We start from the raw sequence: 27,913 nt of genomic DNA, 5'->3' as shown, positions 1-27,913 counted from the left end.
AAATACAAGATTCTCTCTCTTGAGCTGTAAAATTACTGACAAAGGCAGTATATCTGAAGATACATTCCTGAACAACACTACCAGAATCTATGGAAATGCACAGTCTCAGAGCAGAGTTCACATATTTTAGAAGTCACAAAGCACCAACACTGAATGCTAGAATTACACAAGCTTAAATGTGTTCTGTTTTTTCCTCCCAACTTACAAAAATCCCCCAAAATACGTCTGTGAAGCGAACACAGTGCAAAGGCAAAATTCTTTAGAGTATCTGGCCTCTTCATGCAGACAAGTATCAAAACCCATTTCGATGTACCTTAGAAGCTGTGAAGGTCACAACTGTTTTCCAAGAACACAAAACTGCAAACGATAGTTTACGGGGTAATTGTACAATCTAGCTACTTTCCCCATGCACAGAAATTATTAGATGTGCAATACTTAAACTATGCATATAGTAAACACTAAGTATGTTCATTTATGCTTTTGCAAGATCTAAGTAGATGCTCCTAGGATTTAATACCTTTCAAAGTTCTTGAAGATAAAATTAAGCCAGGTCATCTACTCATTCAATCATTTATGACTTTAAAAACAAGAAGACTCACATACAAAGCAGGATCACAAAAACAAACAAACAACTTTATTTCCATTTGTGATTCGACTTTCAAAGCAGGCCTCCTCCTCCCAAAAGGCACTTAAAAAAGCATCATTCAAAAGCAGGCCTCTCAAATATAATTAACTTTCAGTTATCAGATACTTCATATCTGACAAATGACAGAAAACATCCTTTTCTCAAAAAAAATCTAAAACTCAATGACACCTAAGGTGGAAAAAAGAGTATAATTTCCATCCTATTTTCCACTTCCATATTCGTTTTAGGCAGAAATAATATTGCAGCTGAGAAAGTGGAAGTATTATAAAATGTTACCAGCAAACAGAGAATTACAGCTTCAAACATACATTCCTTCCTGCTACCACACCAGAAGATTTCATAGTTTAAAAAGTTTCAGTCTTTTATCTCAGACTGCCTTCCCACATGTGCCTTCATTCAGTATCAATAGACTATTTCCACTTCAGACAACACACTGAAACAGCAGTGGGATTCCCCTAATCACATTTGGAGTTTCTGTACACATTGAATATATTTTCTACAACAAAGAAGTTAATCTCAGAAATCGTTAGCACACACCACTTGCAAACTTCTTTCAACAAGTCATTTCCCTCCAGAAAGTGGGGTATCCTTTTACACTTTATTGCAAGGTAAATTGAAAGTAAATCTCCAGAGTTATTCCTGAGCCAACTACTGCAAAACAGCAGACCAGCAGGAGATGTTCCAATCCTAATACATTTCGGCAAAACTACCAACATGCACTGACTAAATTCTTCCTCTAAAACAACTACAGATAATTACATTTACATCCACAGGGTTCTGTGAAGAATAAGTAACTATCTGTAAAACCACTTCCAAAATTAAAACCAGCCTACTGTTATATATAAATCCAATAAAATACACAGATGTACCTAGATGCCTTCAATCTTTTAGTATTGAAAAGGGAGACAGAGACTATCAGTAACATGATTTCTTTATTTCAAAAAGCTGATTTACCAGTACAGTAATGCCATGTGATCACTGCTTTACTAGGCACATAAATTATTTTACCATATGTCCAATTTTCCCCTTGTACTCTTCACTTTCCTGAAAATAAAAGACTCTCAAGTCCAAATGCATATACCCAAAAAGTAATCCTAACAATATTCCGTATTCTGGAAGACAGAAACACTGCAGGATCTTACTGGCAAAAAGAACACGCCAATGAGAAAGGGGGGAGAGAATGGAAAGAAATAGTGTTTGCTCACTCTATGGCGCAGTTTTGCAAGTTTTTGGTTTTTTTAAGAACTAGTTAATAATACAAAGGGAAAGAACTGGTGGCCTCCAGTGTGAACATTAGTATAAATATTTTTAAATTGCAAAAGAGCGTCATATAAAGTAAGAAACACCACTTACCTGTCCCACCCCCACTCTCAAAACTTGGCGAACTCCATGTTTCAGCAAAGTTTCTTGGTGGCTATGACATCTCAAGACTAGAACAGGCTGGACCCCAAGCAGTAAGAGCATATTAGGAGGGGCTGAAATTGGAAAAAAATGTTATATACCTCTTTCATATCTTACGTACAGTGAATCATAAAACCTGTAATTGAGTAGGTTTCCACAGCAGTTACTACTGTAGACTGGAAATACTGGTATCATGGGTTTACTATCCATCATGACCAACACTATCTAATTCAGTGAGATGTTGATGTAGTTACTTAAAATGACAGATCTTAGACAATTAAATCACAAATAAACTAACCTGCATTTCTCAGAAAAGCCCACCACTGTAAGCATTTTTATAAAGATTACGGGCAAGCTAACCTTAACGAAAGAGGAACACAGTTCATAACCCGAAGTGCCAAAGGTGACCCATTCTCTATTTTTGGTTTTACCACAGAACAGGCAAAAGTTATTTACCTACCAAAGAAAGCAAAGTCATGGAAGCAGGTATCTTCAATCACTACGGAATTTTTTTTATTTTTATTTTTTTTTAAAGATGTCCAAAATTTCTCCTAATAAAGTCAGGATTCTTAAGAATCAGCATACTCTTATTTACAGGATTCACTAGTTACAATTGAAAAACTGATCTTAAATGTCTGTGACCTTCAATGACATTAAATGTCCTATCTTGACACCAAATACCTTAAATAAGACAGTGGTAATTTTGAGTAAAGTCACCAGGTATGTCAAAAAGCCTAAGACACAATTTGCACAGTCGTACAAATTTCTAGTCACTTTTATGTAACTAAGGTACGGCTGAGTTAATTTGAGATGAGGGTATTGCAAAGTGCCACTTTAGTTAATATGCAACCTGACATGACAAGGGCTCTTTAGAGCTCATCTTTTCTTTTTTCATGGTGGAGGTAACAGTTTGTCTTCTCTTTCCTTCACAGCCAGTGAGAGAGAAAAGAAGAGAATATACAACCACCCAGTTGTATATGCAATAGTTGCTGTACGTCACAAGATATTAGCTGCTCAGGGACCTTACTGTTAATCTGAGAAGTAAAATTCCTAAAAAGATAGCTCTTTTGTCACATCCTCAATGATCTAGGAGAGACAACCTAAAGTCAACAGCAGAAGCATTAACAACCTGCATTATGTATCAACTAAGAACTTAAGAGTCATCCGTGGCTCCCAATAAACTACCACGAAGCATCCCAGAATCTCTTCAATTAACAATGACTTATAAAAGAACCAGCTTCTTAAGTACAGAGGTAGGATTAGTCAGCACCAGGATCTTGTTAAGATCCAAAATAATGAATGCCAGGAACTCCAATTACAGACAACTTTAAATCTTTCATGAAATAACATCCCCCCGCCAAAGTATCGTGATACAACCAGCTACAGAAATGCATGTTAAACTGTACACTAATGGAAGAAAGACCTTAAGAATTAGTTATAGAAGTGAAATCAACAAAAGCAGTCCTTTAATTTTGTTCTCAGAACACTATTTATTCTGCTTAAAGAAATGAGAAGGAACAGTATCATACATTTTATACATGGACTGTGAGAATGGAGGAGTGGAGAAAGGAAAGGGGAGAATGAAACTTTAAGGGGCAGAGATTACAGAAAAGTGCAACCTGACATATTGCTCTATAAATAAGTGAACAAATACATGCAGGTAGGTAGGTTTAAACCTTGGTTTAGAGCTACAGCGTGAGAACTTGAAAAATCAATCTCTTAGAATTTTTTAATCTCTTAGAAATGCAATGGGCATATAATTTGTGATAGCCTCTTTTAATTCCCTCAAACCCAAGAACTGATCATCAATGTCAAATAATTTTCAACAGATTCTTATTTATATCCCCAGGGAGTTCCCTCTCAATGCTATAAAGCTGTACTTTGAAAGGACTAGGAAATGTAATATAGCACAGGATATATTTTCTTCCTCGTGTGCTACCACTCTTGGTTCCTCAAAGCTGTAGGAAGCACTTGAACAACTTGAAATATTTCTCTAACTTTTGAAGTTATGCTACGCTAATTCTTCTGGCTCTACTGCACAGGGAGTATACTTTATTCTCAACCAGAGACAACAGCAACAGAAGTGAAGATAAGGTTCAGAAGCCTGCAGTCACACAACAAATCAAAATCAGACCTGAGCCTCTATTTCAACTGTAAACTGCAACTAATATGCTTTGCAACTACACTAATCCTTGATATTCTAACCCAAGCTTACCCTACATCTATTAACCTAACACAGGTTGTAAGTGACAGAAAAAAGCAACTAATCAGCCAGTAGTCCTCAATCAAGTTACCCTGGGATTTCTGGCAAACATGCCCTCAACGATTTGGCAGGATCAGGTCCCCTTTCTCCTTGCTCAGTTTCCTTTTCAAAGTTCAAGATCCTTCCCAGAATCAGCCACTGACACAAAGACTCCTGAATAATTCTTCCCTTCCTCCTCAAGCCAAAATGCATCCTCAGGACTTTGCCTTTAGCAACCCTTGCAAAGAGGTCAAGATATTATACAGACACTAGTCATACTGCACATTCAAGTTGAGACCCCTTAACCGAACCTTTTTCAGCACTCTCTCAAAGTCAGGTCTGTAAGTTTTCTCAAACTGGCAATTCCAAAATGATTAAGGCCTTCTGACTGTTTCAAATACACATTTGTGACTTTGTTTACGAAGGACAGACATAGAGACATGAAGAGTTTAGTTCAGCTGGGCGTAATCTGGGCTTTAGCAGCACTGAAGATGCCTCAGGTGTTCAACCAGGCTTCCAGTGGCAGCTCCAATAAGTGATGGTCTGTCCGTAAGGCACACGCCTCAGCTGCTGGGCCTGGGTGACGTCTTGCACATCTGGCTGCTTATCAGATACTCCACATGTGGACATGACAGATTAAACCTCTGAGGGAGTGGATTAAATAAGGTCAGTATTCTGATCAACTGAGTGCCATGGATGAAAAGTCAGGAGGCCCAGTTTTCCCACATGAGCTTGCAAAAAGGAATTTTCACTCTCCTCTGCTGTATTTTCCATGAAATTAAACAGGGTGCATGCTGAGATTCAACTGAAGATAAATATGATTAAGGTCATCAGTAACATCTAGCACTTTGTCCATTTCTCCAGATCAGACAGCCCCTACAAAGACAGTGGCTATTCACATATTAAACGTTAGGAGAATTAAGATGATAATTAACTTCTACAAACCAAAATACATGTGCTGTAACACTTCGAGTTAGTTGAAAGTTTCAGGAAGCTGCCATTACTGAGATGTGCCACCTATTTCTACACAGTTCAGGAAGTTCATGGGCTGGTGCACAATACTTAAGACAGGTAAGATATCTAAAGCATCATATAATTTCTTTATATTTGCAGTAAGACATATGTCATGAAAAACTGGTAATTCCAAGCAGTATTATTTAGGGACTTACAAAGACACTAAGAAAACATTCAAGCACCTAAGGCAATGTTATGTTCTGAACCTGTACTTTCCAAACAATTAATCTAATTTACTTCAAAATTAGGAGCAGTTATATCCTGGTATGAGATTATATTTATGAAGTAATTTGACTTGGGTTTTTTTTCTGGGTCATGGTAACATGACAAAAACTATCCTTAACTGTAGGGCCTAAAGAGTCCCAAAATACAGACACCCCCCCTCCACAAAATCAGCCATTCAAAATGCAAACAGTACTATTCATTCCAAACAACCTATTTCACAATTCTACATATGTTTGCTCCATTTAAATCAGTTACAGAGAATCTAGTCCAGAATCTGAAGTTTAAGAACATATATTTTAACAGCTCAGTACTCAAATCCATGTCTTACGTCATATTTCAAAATTACTTTCAAAATCACAGAAGTGAAGGTTCCACCGAAGCACCTCAATCTTTCCAAGAAAAATTATCCAACTTTCTCTGCCCAAGCGCAAATAAATACACCGTGAAATTCTGAAACTTACCTGTAACATACCAACTATTTCCACTTTATTAAAAAAGATGAAAGAATGAAGTGTTGATAGCATATTTTCCTCAAAAACTGAGGGAGTGGGTAGAACCATATCTTGAATATACTGTACTCTGTATGTCTGATGTATTTTTTGCTTCAGCTCTGGATCAGATATAGGAATCACCTCTTTAAATTTTGCTGTTTTAGTCAGAAATTCCCTGTGTTTCCGTGAGTGTGATAAAGATGGATCATATTCTAGGCATCCAATTACGTCCATTATACATTCCTCAGAAAACATGACTTCAAAAAGTGCAGTTCTGTTCAAAAGGAAAATTCCCTTGATAATTTCATATAAGTGGTGTAGTCCTTCAATGTTCTCCAAGTCTTCGCACACGTGAAAAATTTCTAAGAGCTTCTTAATATAGCCCTCATTTTCCAGGGCTAGTGCGAGTTTTTCACGACGTAATGGCGAAGGCAGTGAAGATGCCACAAGTTCTGCAATTTCTTCTAGTCGACTTAATTCACAAGATGGCAATTCTAGACCTGGTGATGACATATCATCAAAACGTTCTTCCTCAGATTCATCAACAAGGTCCTGAGTAATATCTACAGAAGGGTCTTTGCCTTGAACCTACAAATAAGATGTGTTCAAAAAAAGTAGAGTTTAATGTTCACTGCTACTTGAATGTGTTTTTAAAAATATCATTTCAAATGTGACACACTTTTTCTTTGTATGGCTGAAATAAAAGTGCAGATGTAAGTCTGACATTGAGTTCAGCTGGTTTGGAAAATAAGAGATAATTAAGAGATTTCTTCAAATAGAAGGCGTTACAAAATTATTTCTGCATTAGATATTTATTTCTATTTATTTTCTATAAAAAGGAGGAAGAACAAACAAAAAAGCCACATTTTTGAGTACATCAAATAAAAAAAGGAAATCCATAATTACTGGTATGGACTACAACTTTTTAATAAGACTACTGAACTAAGCTATTTGTTTCCAGACTATTCTCTGCAGGCAGATTTTCAAATGCAAACCAGTATTACATTATTGCAGTGATAGCTTTAAACATTTATTTATAGGCTATTTAACTGGTTTTGATGCTTTTCAAAGCTTCTGCTACCTCAAACAGAGGAGAGAGGCCAGTCTTGTTAATTTAATTGTTGCATGCAGTTCTGGAGAGCTGCAAGTCAAAATGTGTGCACTTTCTAAATACTCAACAGAGGCACAGAACCCCTCTTAAGAACAGAAAGCCTCAAACCAACATTAACAAAAGAGTAGTGGAAATCTGGAGCTGTTAGAAAACCAAGGTACAGGACCTGCAAAGATGTCTCTAGAGATACAAGGAAACTGCAGAAAGTACAAATTAGTGAAAAAAAACAGAGACAGATGCTTGGGCACCAGAGTGTCTCAGCTTTAATGCCATCTTAATTGTAATATCTGCTTGGAGTCTGATGTGTCAAATCCAGAAAGGCACTGTTGTATAGAATGGTAGAAGGTACTGTTCTTTTCAGTCTTGAAAATCAGCAAAAAAAATCTGGGACAAATAATTCTTCATTGATAACAGCAAGCCTATACTTAGACTAAAATCCAGAATGCTGTTAAAACCCACATACTGTTCTGCTTATACATCAGCAACCACTTCCAGTGTAAGTGGTATCAAAGTTTTCCTTTTAGAAGAAGGTCTAATGACTGAGGAAGCTTAAGATCTTTAAAGTACACTAGACACGAACACAATAGCATGGCCTCAAAACAGGATGTAAAGACACTGGTTTCTTACAAAAATATTAGATCCTTACATGAGGCTGAGGAAGCTGGGCTTCTTATCTGGGTGTTTCCCAAGAACACAGTTTCCCCTTTCCCCCATTTTGTTTCTGTCCCTAACTTTTGGTCCTTTGACTGCTAAGGTTCCTGGAAATGTTTCTGTACTTATTTACATAAGTTTCTGTACTTATTTACATAAGCGATAAACTGTTGAAAAGACTCATTTCTAAAAAAAGAAATTATCTATACACACGCACTTATAAAACCAGATTTCTTTTGCTTTATTTCTGAAGTCAGTGAGAACAAACTCCAAAAGACAGAGTGGAAAGAGCTAGATGTTTGATAAGCACAGAAAGAGAGAACACGTAGAAAGAGAATTAGACAAGTTTAGAGAAATCCCACCTAATGTAGCACAGAAATTAAGGAAAGTTGTAAATGGAAGATAAAAACCCACACAAGAACTGGCAAATTGAACTAACATCAGTGAATATATTGACTAACCTCTTTCGGGTATTGGTCAATAGCCAATACCCGACCAAATGTTATCCAGAAACAATACTGATTCAGTGACTACATAGTCATCCAGTCATAGTGGTAAAACATAATGTATCAATTAGCACATGTCAATTATGCTACATGTAAGTTGTTTGATTTCTTTAAAACTGTAAGAATTATAGCTTTGAGGTGATAATACAGGGATAGAAGGGATAGAGCTATCTTCTACTTCAATTATCAGTTCAATCTTTCATACTCTGACAGTCAACAGAAGCATACTGTCACATTTACATGGAAAAAAGTTCTGTCGAGAAACTCAGTATTCCCCTCACCTGAAACAGAAGAATGAGGTAAGAGAAGAATGAAAAATGTAAAAAGAGAAATGTGAATAAGATACGGTTAAATCTATGAGAAATACATCATAAAATTCACCAAGAGTTCACACACATTCTTCTCTCTACTTTGGGCAGGTAAATAAAACTTTGGGCAGGTAAATAAAACTTTGGGCAGGTAACCTTTTCCCTTCTGGCCAACCTAGAAAGAGTTAATTATGAAATTAATTGTTATGAAACTTTTTAAGCACTAATTTTGAGCTAAACTTCCTGGGGCAATAATAGAGCTAAAAAGTTATGTTAAGCTAAAAGACCTGAAAATGTTCTAAAAAAATACATCAAACATAGTTTTAGTTCATATCAAATTTCTGGAGGAAGGAGAAAGTTTTCAAACTCAAAAATGCAAAATTTAGGGCAGATGGCTAAGACAACAGTTTTTGCTTTCTATTTACTGTGTTCAGATTCACCTCTTATAACAGTCTAAAAATTTTGAACACCAACATTAAGATAATATAGGTTGTCTCAATACTAGATTTATCAAACTTACCTGACATATTTTTTCCCATATTTCATCACATCCTGCTTTTTCTTGAAAGCTAAGTGCCAAATCATAATTTTCAGCTTCAGACCACACAATCAAGGTATCCTTTAAAGAGAGGAAGAGTATTTTCAGGCAACATATTTCAGACTTTACAAACTGAATAGTGTTTAAAGAGTAATACTTTAAAATAAAAACAGCTTGACACCTAATTATTACAGGACAGTATTACAATACAAATGTAATCATCACACTTTGTAGGATTTTTATACATTCTGAGATTCTTAGGACTAAAAACATTTCTGCATAAATCAGAATAAGGAAGTTCTAGAAAGACACTGAAAATTTTAGTTCTTAATTCACGTGACCATAATATTGTAAAGCTCAAGAAAGTTGATATAGAATATGTACTTCTACCTCAATGCATCCTCTGATGAAATATGGTAACAAAAGCAACAGGTTTTGGGTTGTTTTGGTTCTTATCTTTTCTTTTTTAATGTTTCAATTGGACCACATAAAACTGCACATCTTTTGTGGGATCAAAGTTACAACAATTTTTTCCTATTTTATAGGTCCCAGAAGACACTGCTAATGGACAGAACAGCTGCTTAAAAAGCAGCCCCAAGACGCCTACAAACTTTAAACAAGAATAGAAACTTGAATATGCACACCATTAATTGCTTAAGAGTATGCATACCTATTACACTGAACCACACACACCATTTTTACTCATTCTAAACTACAATTCTGAAAGGATGTTTTGCCCTAGATTTCTAAAGTTAGTTGAAACTGTACTTAGCTATGTTTACTACACTTAAGCTCTCATCTACTTACTAGAACAGTTCAAGAGTTTATCAGAGCCCTCATATTGCATGCAAAAACAATATATGGAAATGGAAACTGATGCTGCAAACAGCCATATCGCACACTGATCGGGTATTTGATGCAGTAGTTTACAGACAGTCTGCCAAATAACTGTTAGAATTTAAAAAAAAACATGAAAAGAGAAGAAAATATAATCTGCATAATTTACATATTGAATCAAGTTTTATTGTAAAAGTCTTTTGTCTTCTTATAATAGCTAGCTGAAATATAGCCACATTAAATATGTACAGCCCCTTAAAACTGCATTACTTCAGTTAAGTGCTAAAACATGCATTTACTCACTAGGACAAGAGATATGAGAATTTTTCTACTTACATTTCAATGAGAACCATAAAATTGACTATTTTTGCTTCATTAAATGAAGATTTTGCTTATAGTGATTATTCCTAAAGGAATTAATTTTAAGTATTTGCAAAAGCACTATAAGTTGCCAGGCAGGTATAAAGTTTAAGACTGTATTAATTAGGCTTAATTTATTTCAAATATTAAAATGAACATTGAGGATAAAGAGAAATCTTACATTTAGATTTTGATATACACTTACCAGAAAACTCCGTAAATTAAACTATAATCTAATTAGCACGATCAACTAGCTCCATTAGGATTCAGTCAAGCAATAAAATATAATCAATTTGCCATTACCAGAGCAGCTATACTGCTTCAGAGGCACTAATGGCTTTACCTTGCAAATGGCAAATAGTTTACCTTTTCCTTTTCCAAAGGGTTGAGGAAGAGGTGGTACACAGAAGAAAGGGATTTAGGAAGACCACCTCCAAAATACAAAAGGAAGAAGAAAGTCACAATTAATAGTTTATTCTCTACAAGACAGATCACGGTGCAAATACTCTGGTAATAACAGATTGACAGCACCTAGTACTGCTGATTCCTATAGAGCAAGAAAAATAACAGTTTACAAAAATTTAGAAAAGGAAGATTTTCAAAAGAAAAAAAAAATACTTTTTTTACCATCTCTTAAAAACAGTATGTACCTTACTGCAGTATTCATTGTATGTATCAGGTTCAAAATCTAATACAATAATCTCTGCAATTAGTATTTATACTGCAGTGATTTTCAAGGCCACTGTCTCATCAGCTTCCCACTGAGTAGCATTTATTTAAAAAAAAACAACCCTAACACTAATGTTAAGTAGACACTAGCAGAACTCGCAACATTCCTATCTAATTACATTTCCATTTAAGTGAAAGTGGTTAGATTTCTAAGCATGCCATTTCCAAAAGAAGATCAAAATATATTTTCTTCTCTATAAAGAATGTGACTAACAAATAGGGAGATGACTAAAAGAACACAAATAAGGACAGTGTTATTTACATTAACTGCAGTAGGTCGAAAAAAATAAAAGCTCTAAATCACTGAATAAAGTCCAGCACTGGATCAAGACAGGTCCGTCTGTCTGTCTTTTTCCTCTGGGGAGAGGAGTCATGAAGAGCAGGCAGGAAGAGAAAAATGAAAGGGAAGACACAAAGGTAAAGCTTTTGAAAACTATAGTCACAGATGTAGAGAAGCTTATTTGGCCATAGTATAGCAACCGTTCTTGTTAAATAAGACCACGTACTATCATACATGGAAGTTCCCACAGTAATTTTTTTCACCTCTATGTATTCTGATTTTTTTTAATTGTTTCTTCTTTGGAAAGCAAACCAAAAAACTGCTGAAAGAAATTATTTGAGCAGCAGAACAACAATCTTCAAGTTTGGTTTACTAACATTAGAAAAGTATTTTCCAATTGCCAACATTAACCATTTCAAAAGATTAGATATCTGTTGTCTTATCACACAAGGATTTCATATTATAGATTAATATCAGTGCCGCAACAGAAATCTATCAAGTGCTACTCCGCGGATCTTTAGTAAGAGCGTGTTTATACATCCCTTCTTGCCTCAAAGGGCTTTTAAAAAGAAAACATGAAACAAAGTAAGAAAAGCACTTCAATCTGTTGCATAATATACAGTTCAGTCAAAGTGTAAATTCACTGTTAAATGCAGATAGTTATTAATGTAATTTCATTTTCTTAATCCTACAAAGCTTATAATCATCAAAAAGAAGAGCAGTACAAGACTTACATATGTACGCAGAAGTGACTGAAAGAAATTGTAGATGTAGTTAAAGATTTAAAAAAAAAAAGTCTAGTTTCTCCTTGTTTTATTTAAAGGAATTTTTCTATGTATTTGATCTGAAATCTCCTCAGTGTAATTTGAAACCACTAACTACTCTGGATCTCTCAGCTATGCAATAGGACCATTTGTTGCTGCCAAATACCAAACATTACTTCTTGCAACTCCAAAAAGCAACTGAAATTTCTTAAGACTGCCTTCTCCATTCCAAGAGAAAACAGGAGTGTGAATAAATATGGTTAGTAATAGTAGCTGTTGGTTAGTGAGGTAAGGAGATGAGCCTTGCACATTACCCCTCTGTGAGCGTAAAATCTTCAATCTTCTATGATTCATAAAAGCAGTTCTGACTCAGTTTGATCAAAAACATATCCTTTTTTTGTACTACATACAAAATGTTAGCCTCTAGACAAGGAACTGGATGGGATGACTAAAACATCTAAAATTTGTTCTTACCTAGCCTGTCATTAAATACAATTAAAATGTGAAACTGCAATATTAAATCATAGCTACATTGTGTGAACTAAGTCATAAACATGGACAAATGTTTTATCATTGAAGGCTTTTATACTGAATGCTCTGCAAGAATCCTAGCATTCTAGCTCCTCACATTTTTCAAGATGCATTAGTGTCCTTGGCAAGATCTTTTTTAATAAGATGATAATCAAGAAAATACTTATGCAGAGTTCATGATGTTATTCTGAGTTTGAAAATCATTTGCTGCTTCACAAAAAAATATGACAATGGTGTCAGTTGCATGTGTCATCACTACCTTAGCCCATACAAAATTTGCTGTCTCCCTAAGACTGTTTCTACAAATTTGTCTTCTTCATATTATTGTTCATTATGACCATTCAGATATAATCAGGAATTCTGCACTTTTATCCCTATAAAGATACAGCCTGAGGCAAAACTTCAGAATACAATCTGGGATTTTTCTGCTGCTTATCTCATTGTTGGCTGCATCAAGTCCACATGGAGCAACTTCTGATTAGTTAGAGGTTTTCCAGTTTTCCATTGTGTGCTACAGCTTTATTCGAGACCTCATTCCTAAGAAGCTAACCTTCAAAAATACTGCTGCAATAGTTTAAGCCAGGAAGCAGTGGCAATTGCACTCAGATGAACAGGGCTTAGTATCTACCGTATGATTTCTCCTCACTTTTTGAAATTATTTCCAAAAGGCTTACTTTTCCTTAATAGAAAGGCTGTTGAATAAACACTATTCAGTCTCAAGTTCTCACCATAACACTCACCAGAAGTCATGCTTTTATTAGACATTGAATCAGTTTTAGTTAACTATTAGCAAGTTGATTAGCAGGTATGTTGTAGAGCATTCATACAATCTCCAAAGCAAGCCCTGGGATTTCATAATGAAGAATTTCAGAGCAACTAGTACTCTGGATTTGATTCTGCTGTAAAATTGATTTAAGATTTATTTCCTAATGTGATAAAAATCAAGAAAACTGTTACTGTTTGACAATACCCTCTCACTAGTGTTCACATCCAGGGAGAATACTAGTCTTCTCTGTAGCTCCAAAATACTCTCTTGGCATCCCTATGAGATTTAGGCTACTCTCAAGAAGTAGTGATCCCCCAAATTAGATAAGTCTTTCATTGCTTGCTTTCTGTCTTGAAAAGCAAATTAATCTCTTCCCACTAGCCCTCAAACAATCTGGGCCTATGGGACTCTCCTGGCCCCCACTGGAAGTTCAACACAGGAAGGTTGTTTCTCCCCCTCTTGGGCTGCCCAATTGCTAGTCTTCTTTATCTAAGCCCTTCCATTGTTTACATTTACACATATTCCCTGGACATGCTAAGCCACCTTTCAGCATCTTGCTAGCTAAGTATTTACAGTCAAAAGTAAAGTTTCATAAGCAGCTTTCTGCTTAAAAAATAAACTACTGGCACTACTCAGATTTTTTTTAAGTTAAATATATATAGTTATCATGGTGGGTTGCAGCAGAATCTTCAGGCTAAAAAAACCTGCCCCAGTAATGTAATATAAAGTTTCAATTCTGCATTTGGTTTTGTGCATTTGTTCACCAAGAATCTGGATATCTGGATGTGCTAACAAGCTATGCCAAGAACTGGAATAACGTATTGAAGGCACACTCAGTCTTTTGGCAGAATGTATTCTGTTAGCTTCTATGAAAGCTCAGCAACCATACATGACTTTTCAGTTAGCGATTTCATAGCTGCATTCCCACGAATCACATGTAACAAAATCAGTTTATTAGTTCTATAACAGAACGTTGACTCACTGGCCTAGTGACCGTACCCAGGAACAGCCAAAAAGTTAGATTTCACAGGAAAACACGCATGAAGAAAAAGGAACACATGACTATTTAAGACAGGTGAACCAACCCACTCCAAAACCAAGAGCAGTCACTCCCCTTGTTTTACCCCTCACTCCACAAAACCACACACTTTTCCTTACTATCGTAGCTACAACAGGTACAAATTTTATTGAAATAGTTTCACTGTTGGCTTGCTTGTCCTGACAACAAGGGTGGGAAGTTCATCTTCTCTGAGCATTCTGTCAGTGCCTTTTTGGATCTTTCAAAAATTCAGCTTTGTTATAATAAGTCTGCTCTCCATCATTCAAGGATAACCACCTTCAAGCTACATAGCTAATAGATGGTACTCAGGGTGAATTTAAGCTTTGTATTCTTGTGAGGAAGTGAAAAAAGGACTGCAAAAGTGCAGGACATGAGACAATGAAGTTTCTAGTGCAGAGGTAAGACTTTGTAGCCAGAAGCTGTAAGCAACTCAAGTCTTCCTTGTTTCAGGCACAAATAGGGATGCAATACATACTTCATCACTGGGTTACCGGATGTACGTGGATGTATCTAAAATAAAGTTGAGGATATAAGTCTTTACTGTTCTATTGCTAAAGCATTGCCAAAGTATATCGAAAGTATATTGAAAAGTATATACCCCAGTCCACACCCATATCAGCTTTCTCCCTAGATAAATGCTATATACATGAGTTTATTTCTCATTTAAGGCTGTACAGGAAGAGCTGTGCTGGCCTAAAATACTAGTCCAATTATTAATTTTCTGAATAAGGATCACTTGTTTAAGAACAGCATCTCTGTCACTAGCATTCTGGAATTGTGTAATTTTAATACCTTTAAAAAAAATTTAAAAAAATAAAACACAGAGCATGGATTGAAGTACGTAAACCAACTTCACCAGGACATTACAATTAAAATATCTTCTACATTTACTAGTATATTAAGAAAACAACCAACAACAGAAAAGGACAACTAAGTATTCTACGTGTGGTCCAGCAACCCATAGTGTAATTAGATTCCACTTACTAAACAAATTTGTTTTTAAGCTGTGTGCTACTTACCCATAATTAAATCCAGTATATTCCATTCCAAAGTTATAGGACCAGTATTGTAACATTTTAACATAAGAATACCAGTAAAACTTAACATATAGCCCTAAACAAGAATCCAAGTCAGGAGGCCGAGCGGCTGTACTGATGCACATTCTGCTTTTTCAGAAGTTTTCTGCCTACAAATCATACCTTAACATAAGAAATATGAGTCCTTTTTCTGAGCCACAGGACATTAGTTTCTCAAATCGTTTTCCTTCTAGCTTGTTTTCCTCATACGGACTCCTCTCTTCTACTTCTACTTCTAGTATAAATAATGATGAGTATGCCAGGAAGTACACAGTTCAGTGCACCCAAAAACTTCCACTGTATTACAGAACCAGATACATAGACACACCTTTCTTTTTGAACACACAGCAGAAAATGACTCTTCATTGTGACAGAAAGACTAACCTGATTTGTCTGACTAGTCAAAAGGTAGTTAACAGACTGCCTATGTGTTTCATGCTTTAAAGAATTATTTCAAACCTCTAGATGGCAGCTAAGTCTGGGTACACCTGGGACTAGATTGTGGAAGCTGAAGTACCTCAGGACTGTGTTGATGTATGAAAAATTGAGTCCCGAAGGAGGTCTCAAGATCTGCCAAGTAGTCCTCCTCTTCCAAGTGAAAAGCAGACAGCTGTACCTACCGCCAATTAGAGCCAACGTTTATGTGCACACAGAGACCTGACTAATCCACAATAAAGGGCAGTCATTGCTTTCAATTCTAAAACTCAAGAAATCTAAAGCAGATGCTTTGACAAAATTTTACTTGAAGTTCAGGTTCACAGGGTATGGCTTTGTTTTGTTTTGTTTTTTTTGTTTTGTTTTGGGTTTTTTTTTTTTTTTGTTTGGTTTTTTGGTGTTTTGTTTGTTTGTTTTGTTTGATTTGGTTTTGGTTTTCGTTTTTTGGGGGGTTTTTTAGTGTTTGGCTTTTAATTCTTCAGAGTTTCCATGGATGATTTACACACCAACAGAGGCAGCAAGGCAAATCTGTACTTAGGTCTTCACACTACTATTTTGACAAATAATGATTTAAGCTGTGCCAGTTATCATTAAAATATACATATGTATACCCCGATACTGCATCATTTGTATTATCAACAATTAATGAGACAATCTGTTTCATACTGACAGTAACAGTGCAGCATAGGTAGAAGGTTCTTTCACCACTGGAAGAACTTCACTATTTACCACAAAGCTACCTAAAGGTTTGTTGAATCCAAAGCACCTAGCATAGCAAGTTTCCCCAAGGGCTTATCTATTACATTTCTTTCCTTCCTTCCAATCACAAATTATATAGTTGGTCCAATAAAAGATTGTCTCTTCTTACAAGCCTCATACCAGCCTAGACAAAAGTCAGAACTTACTCCATTAGATATCTGAAGTGTCCACAAGCCACATGCTAAGCGTAACACAGTGAAAACAGATCTAATGAATGAAAACTGCTATGTACCCCTTTAAAAATGGAATGAAGGTTCACTCTCACAACAAAATTTTCAGATAAAAGGCTGGTAAGACCATAAGACAGGAAAGTTACTTCAAAGTTTAGAGTCTTACATTTCCAGGAGATTTTTCTTTAAATTTTGTAAGTGCAACTGACAACTGCAGGCAAGCTCCAAAGTAAGTCTTCTATGTCAGGTTGTAATTTCACTAGTAGCTGAGGTGACCTATGTGGCATTCTGCAGCCAAAAAGGAAAGATCTCACTTCCATCTCACAGTTCCACAAATGGATCTTATGTGAAGTAGCTTGAAACTTCTGCTGACGTAGAGAGTTACCAGTTTTTGAAGAGGCATTTGGAGAATCAAGTTGATTTTCTTGTGGTTTAGTAAGTTTAGGTAGTTCAGAGTTCTATGAGCAGCGCTGGAAAGAAGCAACTCCTCCTTTCAGCTGCTAAGCTCCAAGCTTAGCTCATATGGAATCAGGTTTAAACTCTGAACTTGGGTTTTAGTAAAGGAAAGGATAAGCAGGCCTCACCTGAAAGATAATGTGCTACAAAGTAGGATTAATACACACACTAAGAAAGAATTGGTATTTCTAAGGCTCAGAGTGGAGCCCTACATTCTATATTAATTAGAGACTGTTTTGCTTTAATATGAAGAATCGACTTGCAAATATAGATTTGTTTATGCAGCATTTGAAAGTTCAAAGAACAGCACTTTTCCTTCTCCAGCACAGAAAACATACAGTGCTGTTCTAACAGGACAGATTTATGTTCAATATTTTTATTTCTCTAACTATGTTTTCACATGTATTGATTTGTACAGTGCTAGATTACATGTCTGACCAAGAGTAGCAACAAGCACAGATATGAAATGCTGTTGCACTGACAGGTACATGTGGCGGTTTGCACCGATCTTACAATTTTACGCCTACTTTAAGTAGGCTTCAGTTTGATCTGGCATAAAACCTACTGATACAAAGCTCTCCCCTCAATGCTCTTTGAACAGATTCGAAGCAGCAAAGCAAGTTTACCTAGATCAGCACTTTATGTCATAGAGTTAAGAAATATTCAGTGTCATTTCAGGAGTCCTAAAGCTCGAGTTACTGTATCATAGAACCACAACCTGAAGCTAGTCAGGATTACAACTAAGAGTTTGTTTCCTTAACATTTTTGCTGGTCTTGTCCTTTCTTACTCTCTGCAACTGATTCTCCACCCCCACATTGGCCTTACCAGTTGTTCAGTACGGACTGTTTATACAGGGCATGATGAATTATATCAAGGGCCAGACACAGGTTAAATTTTCCAAGGAAGGATATTTTTAATCCAGACTGGTTCACCTCATTCACTTCAACAAACAATCCTACGAACAGCTGCAGCCGCACAACCACTGAAACAGCCTGTGAGCAAAATTACAGTATGCCTATGTGTATAATAAACTACTGAAACTGATTTTAATACATTAACTATATCTGACAGGATTCTAGCAAGTCTGAGCTGACCAGACAGGCAACAAAATACAATCTGGTTCAGCATTTCTAAACCTCTAAGGGTAATTCTCAGCACCCATGAGATAAGAACAGCAAAGTGCAAGACCTACAGTTCACTTCTCACCCATGTCAGCAGCATTCTTCAGAGGCTCAAAATATATGGCTTAAATAACTGAAGCCAGGTGCAAACTACAGGTGAGAAGCCGCTTTTATGCACACAGAATGATCTGAAGCAGTAGTAACCAATATCCATCTTCCAAGTAAAAGTCAAACAAAGGTAAACATATAAATAGCTTTAAAGCCTTCTAGTCTTCTCTTAAATAAAATACATTGAAAGTTGTAGTATCTGCAATGTAAAGAACAAAAAAGCCAGATGATTTTCACAACTATGCTTTGCCTGTCTCTCCCCAAACATTTTTTGGTGTAAAACAGAATGCAAGTTATATAGATAACTTCACAAAAAATGCAGAGAAATACACACGCATTGTGAAATGCACAAAAATGTTGAAAACTACTTTGCCTCCTATTTTTGGTACAAGAACATAAAACATAATTTGCAAGAGGCAAAAAAATGACTGTATTGTTAAAGTTAAAGAGCCTGCCTTTAAACGTGAGAGAGAAAAAAAAAAAGTATGTTTACCTGTTGCTTCTGGTACGCAGTGTTCGGGTTAATTTTGGACTCCAGAAGAAGAGAGCCTAGGAAAAAAAAGTTCCGCTTATTTACATAGGTACTAAAATTTCAATCTCAACACGAATTTTCTGATCACTTTTTCCTCAAGTAGGTATTGACACCTTTCCTCCCAACAATAAGCCTGTTGAACCCTACAGGTTTATAGTTCATTTCTATTCTACAGCTTTATAGTTCATTTTTCCCCTCAAAGTTAATTGTTCACATTTGTGAATGTACAGAACATTCAAGAGTGTTTTTTAGGATGGGATTTTTAACTTCTTTCTTATTCTGAGTAATGACTTTCCCATGGAAGATTTTTTAGAGATTATAAAGTCCGCAAAAAAACGAGCACATGAAAAGCATCACAACTGCATTCTGTAGATCACCTATGGTTGTTTTGTATGAAAATTGCTAATCATGTGGTATTTGTTCTTAAAGTTTTAGCTAAAACACTTACATTATTTTGCTGGAAAGCATATCTAGAAACTAATGCTTAGAACAGCAACCATTCTGACTGCTGATATCAGAAAACTTCAGACATAATAAACTTAGGAACAATGGTTTCACAGCAGCTTATACTGATTTAAGACACAGAACAGCAATTCCGTTCTTGTGTCTGTGTTTTCTTGCCCTTCCTTTTGCATAAGTGATGTAATACATGTCATATTTAAATGGTTCAGAGGGTTGATCTAGGTGAAAACAACCCTTAAAACTGCTTTTACTTTTGGTCCAATCACTTCCCTCATCCATCTTGCTGCTCAGCTGCACAACTGCCAGTGCACGAGGGACTCTTTACAGCCATGACTTAAATTCACATATCTGCAGAGCTTCACTCAACATACATGAATAACTACTGATAAATTAACTTGCACAGTCAGTCTTGTAATTAAAACATAAGGCTGCAAGCACCCCTTTGAAGTGGCACTTCTCCATTCATTTACCCGCTTAAGTTTATTCTTTAAGAAAAGTCCAAACTTTAAGAAAAGTCTCAACTTCTCAGTTTCATAGCTATAGTTCCAAGGTAGTCTTATATTTATCTTACTAGAATATTTGCCAAACATCCTCACAAAATCTACACTAAAGAAAAATTAAAATGCTTCAACCACCACAAATACAGAAGCCTGAGAACTTGAAGACAGGACAAGAAAACAAGTTACTTTGATTTGAAAAACACACCTGGAATTGAAAATTGTACTTCCAAATCTCACAGCAGAATCAACAATGAGTAGCTAGTTTTCACTATCTGAAGAGTATACCAATTACAAAATCCACAGTAAAGAATATCCCAAATCTATGCTTGTTTACTAAGTAACATTGTCCTCAATCTCATAGGTTACACTTACAAAAAAACCACCACACTCCTTTCCTGAAAAATTGATACTGATGAATAGAAGATCATAGAAGAGTTCAAGTTGGAAGGGACCTCCAAAGCTCATCTACTCCAAGTCCCCTGCAATGAACAGTGACATGTTCAGCTAGATCAGGTTGCTCAGAGCCCTGTCCAACCTGACCTTGAATGTTTCCAGGGATGGGGCATCTACCACCTCCCCAAGCAACCTGTGCAGTGCCTCACCACCCTCACAGTGAAAAATTTCTTCCTTGTATGTAGTCTGAATCTACACTCTTTTAGTTGAAATCATTACCCCTTGTCCTATCCCTACAGGTCCTATTAAAAAGTCTGTCCCCATCCCTCTTGTAAACCCCCTTTAGGTACTGAAAGGGACCCCCTTCTTGTGCTGGGGGCCCCAGAGCTGAAGGCAGTACTGCAGGTGGGGTCCCACCAGAGCAGAGTAGAGAGGAAGAATCACCTCCCTTGACCTGCTGGTCACACGTCTTTTGATGGAGCCCAGGATACGGTTGGCTTTCTGGGCTGCGATCGCACATAGCGGCTCACATCCAGCTTTTCATCCACCAGTATGCCTAAGTCCTTCTCGGTGGGGCTGCTCTCAAACCATTCACCCCCAGGCAACCGGGGGTTGCCCACACCCAGGTGCAGGACCTTGCACCTGGCCTTGCAAGAACCATGAGGTTCACACGGGTCCACTTCTCGAGCTTGTCCAGGTCCCTCTGGATGGCATCCTGTCCCTCAGGCGCATCAACCCGACCACACAGCTTGGTATCATCTGCAAACTTGCTGAGAGTGTACTTGACCCCATGTCTATGTCATTGATGAAGATACTAAACAGTACTGGTGCCAGCACAGACCCCTGAGGGACACCACTTGTCACCAATCTCCATCTGGAGATCTGCTGTCTGATACGAAAGGTTATTAATTCATGAATTTAGAAGCTTTACCAAGGATTCTGATATTCAATAGCTTACTATGTATGCGGTAATCCGATATAATCAATTCATCTTTTGTTTTGATTAACCAACTTAACCTGTGATGGCTCCTTCTTCCTAATTTCTAAGTCTGTTGTTCTACAAGAAGCAGCCTTTACTAATGAACTTGGCTTGCGTTGAACAGCTCTCACCCTGTCTCCACCGCTCTTTCAGAAACATCTTTTGTTTACAAACTCAGATACAATTCAACAACAGAACTGAACTAAACAGCCCCAAAGGGAAAACAAGACAAAAGGAAAAAGCAATCTCTGTGCACAACCATATATAATACTCTTTCTTTTAAGAGTTTTTCCAGTTTTCTAACCTGCATCAGCTCTGTTAACAAAGCAGCTCATTTGCTTAAGTGCGACAGCATAACTAAAAATAAATAAAAATCACAAACTATAGGGCAGGACAGAGAAGGAAAACATCTAAGATGACCTTTGCTGATGAATCCAATACACTGTGGTACTTAGGCCATAGTCTCGAGCTTTGAATTTTGGGTTTGCCTAGTGAACATCTAAAAACAGCATTCCCTTTTGCATCACGATCATCAGTTACAGGCAGTATGTCACTTCAATCTTACTTTCAGTTTCAGTGTCTCAGTTTCACCTACATGAAGTTTCAGAATATTATTTTGTGCTGTTAACTTGGTTGACTAACTTCTAGAAAGTCTTTACTGTCCAGAAATATTTAATACCAGCAAATATGAATTAGAATCTTGTAAGAATTAAAAGCAATTGATAATTTCAACATTGTATTTTAACTGCTGAACACAGATCCAGAGACATGGAAATCCTGAAATCAGCAGAGTATCATATATAACTTGAACATCATGTCTGAAGAAAAACTATCTAAAAAAAAAATAAATCTTGAAGACAACTGAATGCAGACATTTCATCTTCCAGGCTAGAAGCAGATGCTAGAGAATAACCTCTTTACTAGACTTACCAGCATTTCTTCTTCTCTACTAAATGTGACACTTGTAGGAAAGACAAATCAAGCCTTATAAGGCTTGACTTGCTTCTCATTACCACATGATTCAATTTATTCCTCCCCATTCCAGACAATAACTAGAAAAAAAAAGAATTTGGAGATAGAAACATACTGAAGTGTAAACTGTGCTCTATAACCTACAACCGCCCCAAATTCATCCTTCTGGAGAACCTGATGCTCCATTTGTGCAATTTGTTCCCCCAAAAGGGTTCAATGACTCAAAAATCAGTGACTATTTACTAGTTAGTTTAGTGAGTTTATTTTCATACAGTAAGTTTTACAGGATCAGGTCCCTTCCTGGTATGAGGCAGTCTTAGGTCTCTGTTACTTGCTTCTGGGAAACAGGCAACAATAAGAGATGTCTGTAACACAAATACGTTCTTAAGAAAAATGTTACAGAAATTTAGCATACCGCAATTAAAGTTGTTCTCCATTCAAAGTCAATATCAGTATTGATTCCTAAATACAGTTCAAGATGCTTACTCTTGCATTTGTCATAAGCAACCACTTTCTATGTAGGCATTTTTCTCGTTACTATCCTAGAATACATTAAGACTATCCGGTCTTCTTTATAAAAATATACCAACAAAATTTCATCTTCATTGACCCAACGACTCAATTCAAAGTTAGGCAAGACCTGAAAACTCACCTTAATATAAGCTACAGTTTTAATAAACCCCGCAAAATTATGCAGATCTAGTTATTTTCTAAATTATAGCCTTGAATGAATTCATAAAGGTAACTGCAAAACATTGGTGCCAGAAAGTAACATCTGAAACCACCTATAAAGAAGACAACATCGATTCGCAGAATTCTGTTATTTGCCACAATAATGCAAGGCTGGGTTGTTTTGTTAGTATAGTAACACCATTCTGTGCCGTGAAAGGAATGTGTGTATAGGGTGACTTGCTCAAAAGAGATTACATACAGATAAACAATGCTATTTTCAAAGATATTTAGAGAACATCAAATATTCCAATCCAGTAGTCTTAAACAACAAGTCTGCAGACTTGTTTATGTATATGCTTATGGAGGAGACCTGCTGATATAGAATACTGCTCCTCTCCTATCAAATTGTTACATGGATCCTTCCTCAAGAACAGAAAAGGTACAGTGTTGCTCATTACCCCTCACCAGCATAAAGATGTTTACATTTAAATGTAAATTTCAATTCAAGAGCTGTTTTTTGCAAGATGCACACAGAGGTTTAAGTTCTGCAATCAGTTCTGCTGCTACTGAATCACAGAAACCAATCCATAGAAACTTAGGAAACAGCTCAAACCGAGGTCCAAGAATATGCTCTGCATTCGCAAGAGACTGTTCCTCAGTCTAACACATTTCTGAAGGGTCAAACCCAAACATTAAGGAAAGGGGAGAACCAGCAGAAAACAAACAAACAAATCCCCCGCACCCTCCACTTTTTTTTATTTTAACCTAACTACATAGCCACAGAATTTTCTATGTTGCTTTCTTTAAAATAAATAAATACAATTAATGCCTTGCGTTTGAGTAAGGTAAAGCAAACTAAAGCCAAATTTTGGCTAAGCCTTCTGCCAGTACTACGGGGTTACCAAAACCTAGACTAAAGAAACAGCAAGGATGTTGATGCCTGCCTTGTGGCAGAAGTTACTAACATACAGAACTCAGAAGCAGCAAACTACAACTTCTGAATGAAAGTGATCAATGGTTCCTAAAAGATAGCTGGCAAATCTGGCCTCCAATGGGAGAGCTCATTTTGGCTTGTCAAAAAGTTTAGTTACAGGACTCATCAGCCTTAATTAAAAGTTTAAGCCTTCAAATTAACACAAGTTAGTTGAACAGAAAAGTTCATTTTAGAGGTCACTTCAGTAGTCTGGGCTTAGAACAAAAAAAAAGCAATCTGAAACCACGAGGCAAAAAAATCTCACAGTGCATAGATGTTTTAAGAATGATGCAGGCCACAGCAACCTAAAATACCATGTGAGAAACAGGTAAGAAATCAAAGGCTTCTGATTACACAGAGAAACTCATAGGGAAGGTGATCATTTGTAAGAAAAGAGTTTGCTATTGCTCTGCTGCAGTTCAAGTTGAATGCACTGCAACTAGGAATCACATAACCTTTTTTACTTAAGTGTAAAAAAAATACAATTCCCTGTTTCAAAGCGTAATATACCTGATCTGAAAGCAGTTTATGATATTTCTGTACTATATTATTCCAAATTGCCTGCAATGACTCTTAAAATTTAGTGCCTGTGGAGTATGAGATATCTTAGATAGCAACAAAAATCACTCATCTGCTCTAAATTCTTTTAAGATGGTGTTAAAAAAGAACATCAACCCAAGAAAAAAACCCAACACTCCTATAGGTAGAAAAATTGCCCTCTAATTCAGTTCTTATTGCTCAAATTCCAGATGACTTTAGCTTGGACTTGGCATACTGATTGTAGTTCCCTTATCTGAACACCCCAACCCTGCCATAAAACCTCAACCACTTGTAAAGCAACTATGGAGATACACTAAGTCACAGCTGCACAATCAAAACACTGAAGTATGTGCTAGCCCACACGATCAGCCAAAAGCACCTCTATTAACTCTGCTGTTGCTCTGAGGACAGCTGAACTGGCCCTTTAACAGGAGTAGGAATTTCCCATACACAGCAGGAACTGCTGCAAACATCCTCCACGGCCTCCCTCCCTCAGGAAACGCAGCCCTCAACTTCAGGCAGATCCCGAGGTTTTCAGTCAGCTTCCTGGAGTAAGTCAGCAAGAACATGCCAGCGTGTGCAGGACGAATCTCAGCTCAAACGCTAGGAAAAGCTGGTTTAGAAAAGGAGGAAGGAAGAAGTTTCATTGTGGAAAGAGGAGGAGCTGACAAAGACAATACAAGAACGCAATGGAAACATGGAGGCAAATAGTGTATAGGTTAGGTTCCTAGTACTTGTGTGTTTTTGATAACTAGAAAAAAAATACACAAAACACAACACAATCAACTACTTCATTTAGTTTAAAAAGCACACGAGGGAACACAGAAATTGCATAGTACCTAAAACACAAGCCTGGCCTTGCCTTTTTCCAAACCATTTGCTCACATGTAAAAATGACTGTATTTGCCTTCAAAATTAGCCCACAAACAATTGACGCTGGGAGTAAACAAAATGTAAATCAAATTTTATGAGGTGTTTACGCAAGCAAGTTAGAAAAAGTAGCCTATTAATAGAATGCACATTTACCCAGGACTGATACTACCTACTAAATTAAGCTCTGTATATTATTCAATACTCTTGAAGTACACGTATGCTGTTTGAGAGAAGTCTAGCGTGTGTATCCTATAAATAGACTTCTGTGTGTTAGGTGCAATTAGTAAGTTTGAGCCAGTTCTGCTTTGATTAGAGTATCTTAGCTATGCAACGCAAAGTAATGACTTCATCTTTGTCTTGGGATCATTTATACTAATTTGTATTTTTCTTCTTACAGATGTTCATTTACAACAAATAAGCTGGCAACAACAGTCCAATTCAGGTTCTAATCAGTCTTAAGCATACATATCCCACTGAAAGTCAATAAAGGGATTTTAGGTTGAATGGGCTATTTCTTCACAAGTAAGTTATGAAGTGCAGTTCTTTTGCTTTCTTTTTTTAAAAACAATTAAAAAAAAATCACAAAATTGTTTGGTGTATAGAAGACATGACAGTTTTTAAACATGAGCACATCAGCCATGTAGACAGCAAGGACTGTATCTACAATGAAATATGCTGTAGATTAGGCTAAAAATTTAGTGATAACCTTCTTTTTACCACCCTCCCTCGTGTCAAGATTAAACTAAGTCTACTTCCATTTTGAATGTTTTCTCTTACACTATGAAGTTGGCCAAACTATAAATGCATCTTCTTCCATGCAAAATAAATAAAATCAAGTATCAATTTAACTTTTTAAAGTATAATCAAGAAACTACAAACCCCTGAGACTCATGCTTATCAGAAGCTCAATTATCAAAATCCTGCTCAGATGAGTCTGATTCCTCCATATCAGTTCACGATCTTTGCTGTAGAGATTATTGTACAGTTTGTCAGAACTTTCTTAAACAGCAAGAATTAATGATTCTCAAGTTGCTTTTCATCCTAGTTCCTACAATGAAAAAGCCAAATAAAGAAAAGTACAAGGTCTGTTGACAGTCACAAGCTACAGCCAGATCTACAAGACACTAGATACAGTAGCTACATACCTAATGAAGTAATAAGTCTTGCACTGACAGACTTTACTAGCAAAACAGTACATGCTAGATATTGCAAACTATACACTTTTAAATCAACTCTGATCATAGCAGTTATGGACTCACTTAACCAATAATCAAGACTAACCCAAACATGTAGCTACAGGGGTAGATATTACAACTCAACCTATACTATTATCATATATTGTCAGAAAATGTGAAGGAAGTTGATAATGTATTGTTTTGAATTTATTTATAGGAAGATCTAGAACCGCTGAAGGACTGACAACTATCATTCCATAAGAAAAAAAGCATCTCAGAAAATGCTGATCTGTGCATTGTATTGTCTTCACTACTATAACAACTGTACTTTGATAACTGTCGATAGCTTTTAGAATGCCTTGCATAATTCTCGCTACTAAAGAAAAGGGAAGGAAGGGGGGGGGGGGGGAACAAAAACAAAAACCACGGTGTTAGCTCTCCAATGACCTTTTAAAAATTTACCCTAAAAAACATGATCTAAGTTTTGAACAACTCCTTTCACGAGGGGATTGTTTCCAGAAACATCCAAGGAAAGATACATCACAAGGATCAGTTTTGAAACTGGAGTACATTGGGCATCTAGTGACAGATCATTAGATATCCAAACCTATACAAGATTCACAATGAGACCTGAACGTATTCTGTATTCAACACTGTGTACCCACTATGAACCAAGTGCCTACTATGCTTGCACTTGATGGCAACCTTCCATTTCTTGCACTTGGCCTAACACGAATGAACTATGGTTAGTGCCTACTTGCTTTCAGGAATCACATTTGAATTACGCAGCAAAACATTAAGGCAACAGACATAAAGCTAAGCCCAGTTCCTTTTCTGGGTAGGATGAGGAACGATTGTACCTTCAGACATACAGACTTACCATCACTCTCTGCCCTGACTAGCAGGGACATGCCCTTCAGCCTCTCCACGTAGCAAGAGGACACATGCCCTGTGCCTCGATCATCCCACTGGCGGTCCTCATTTAGCGTGTAAACCTTCACCCTCCGCCGGGTGTCAGTCATCCTGCCACCTGCCACAGCACAGCCACCACTCTGGCTTGCAATTGCTGGAGGAGCAGGAGGTTGGTCAGGGGCTAGGCCCCCCTCAAAGGAGGGGAGCGGCAAAGAAGGTAGCAGCCCCACACGGGCACGCCAAGCAAGCTCTTCTTAATCCTCTTCAGTGCTCCAACAGGATCCTCATTATCGAGGATAACAAAGGATTGGGGGGCGCAGAGGAAGAGGGGGAACAAGAAAAGA

General features: G+C 36.9%; 1 protein-coding gene across 1 annotated transcript in view; it reads right to left on the bottom strand.

The window, feature by feature from the left end:
* SMEK1 (SMEK homolog 1, suppressor of mek1 (Dictyostelium)) overlaps positions 1-27,679 on the bottom strand; it is a 44,828-nt gene extending 17,149 nt beyond the window's left edge. Inside the window, exons 1-4 of the mRNA XM_009709955.1 lie at positions 27,538-27,679; positions 19,080-19,135; positions 9,116-9,214; positions 5,990-6,607 (exon numbers count right to left, since the gene is read on the bottom strand). Of these exons, the coding sequence (XP_009708257.1) occupies positions 5,990-6,607; positions 9,116-9,214; positions 19,080-19,135; positions 27,538-27,679 (915 nt within the window). The remainder of the gene's footprint in view (positions 1-5,989; positions 6,608-9,115; positions 9,215-19,079; positions 19,136-27,537) is intronic.
* Positions 27,680-27,913: the final 234 nt, after the last annotated feature.

Source organism: Cariama cristata, unplaced genomic scaffold (assembly GCF_000690535.1).
Source record: "Cariama cristata isolate BGI_N322 unplaced genomic scaffold, ASM69053v1 scaffold2710, whole genome shotgun sequence".
NCBI classification, from domain to species: domain Eukaryota; kingdom Metazoa; phylum Chordata; class Aves; order Cariamiformes; family Cariamidae; genus Cariama; species Cariama cristata.
Note: the sequence above shows the minus strand (reverse complement) of the source record. Positions and strands in the feature narration are given on the sequence as shown.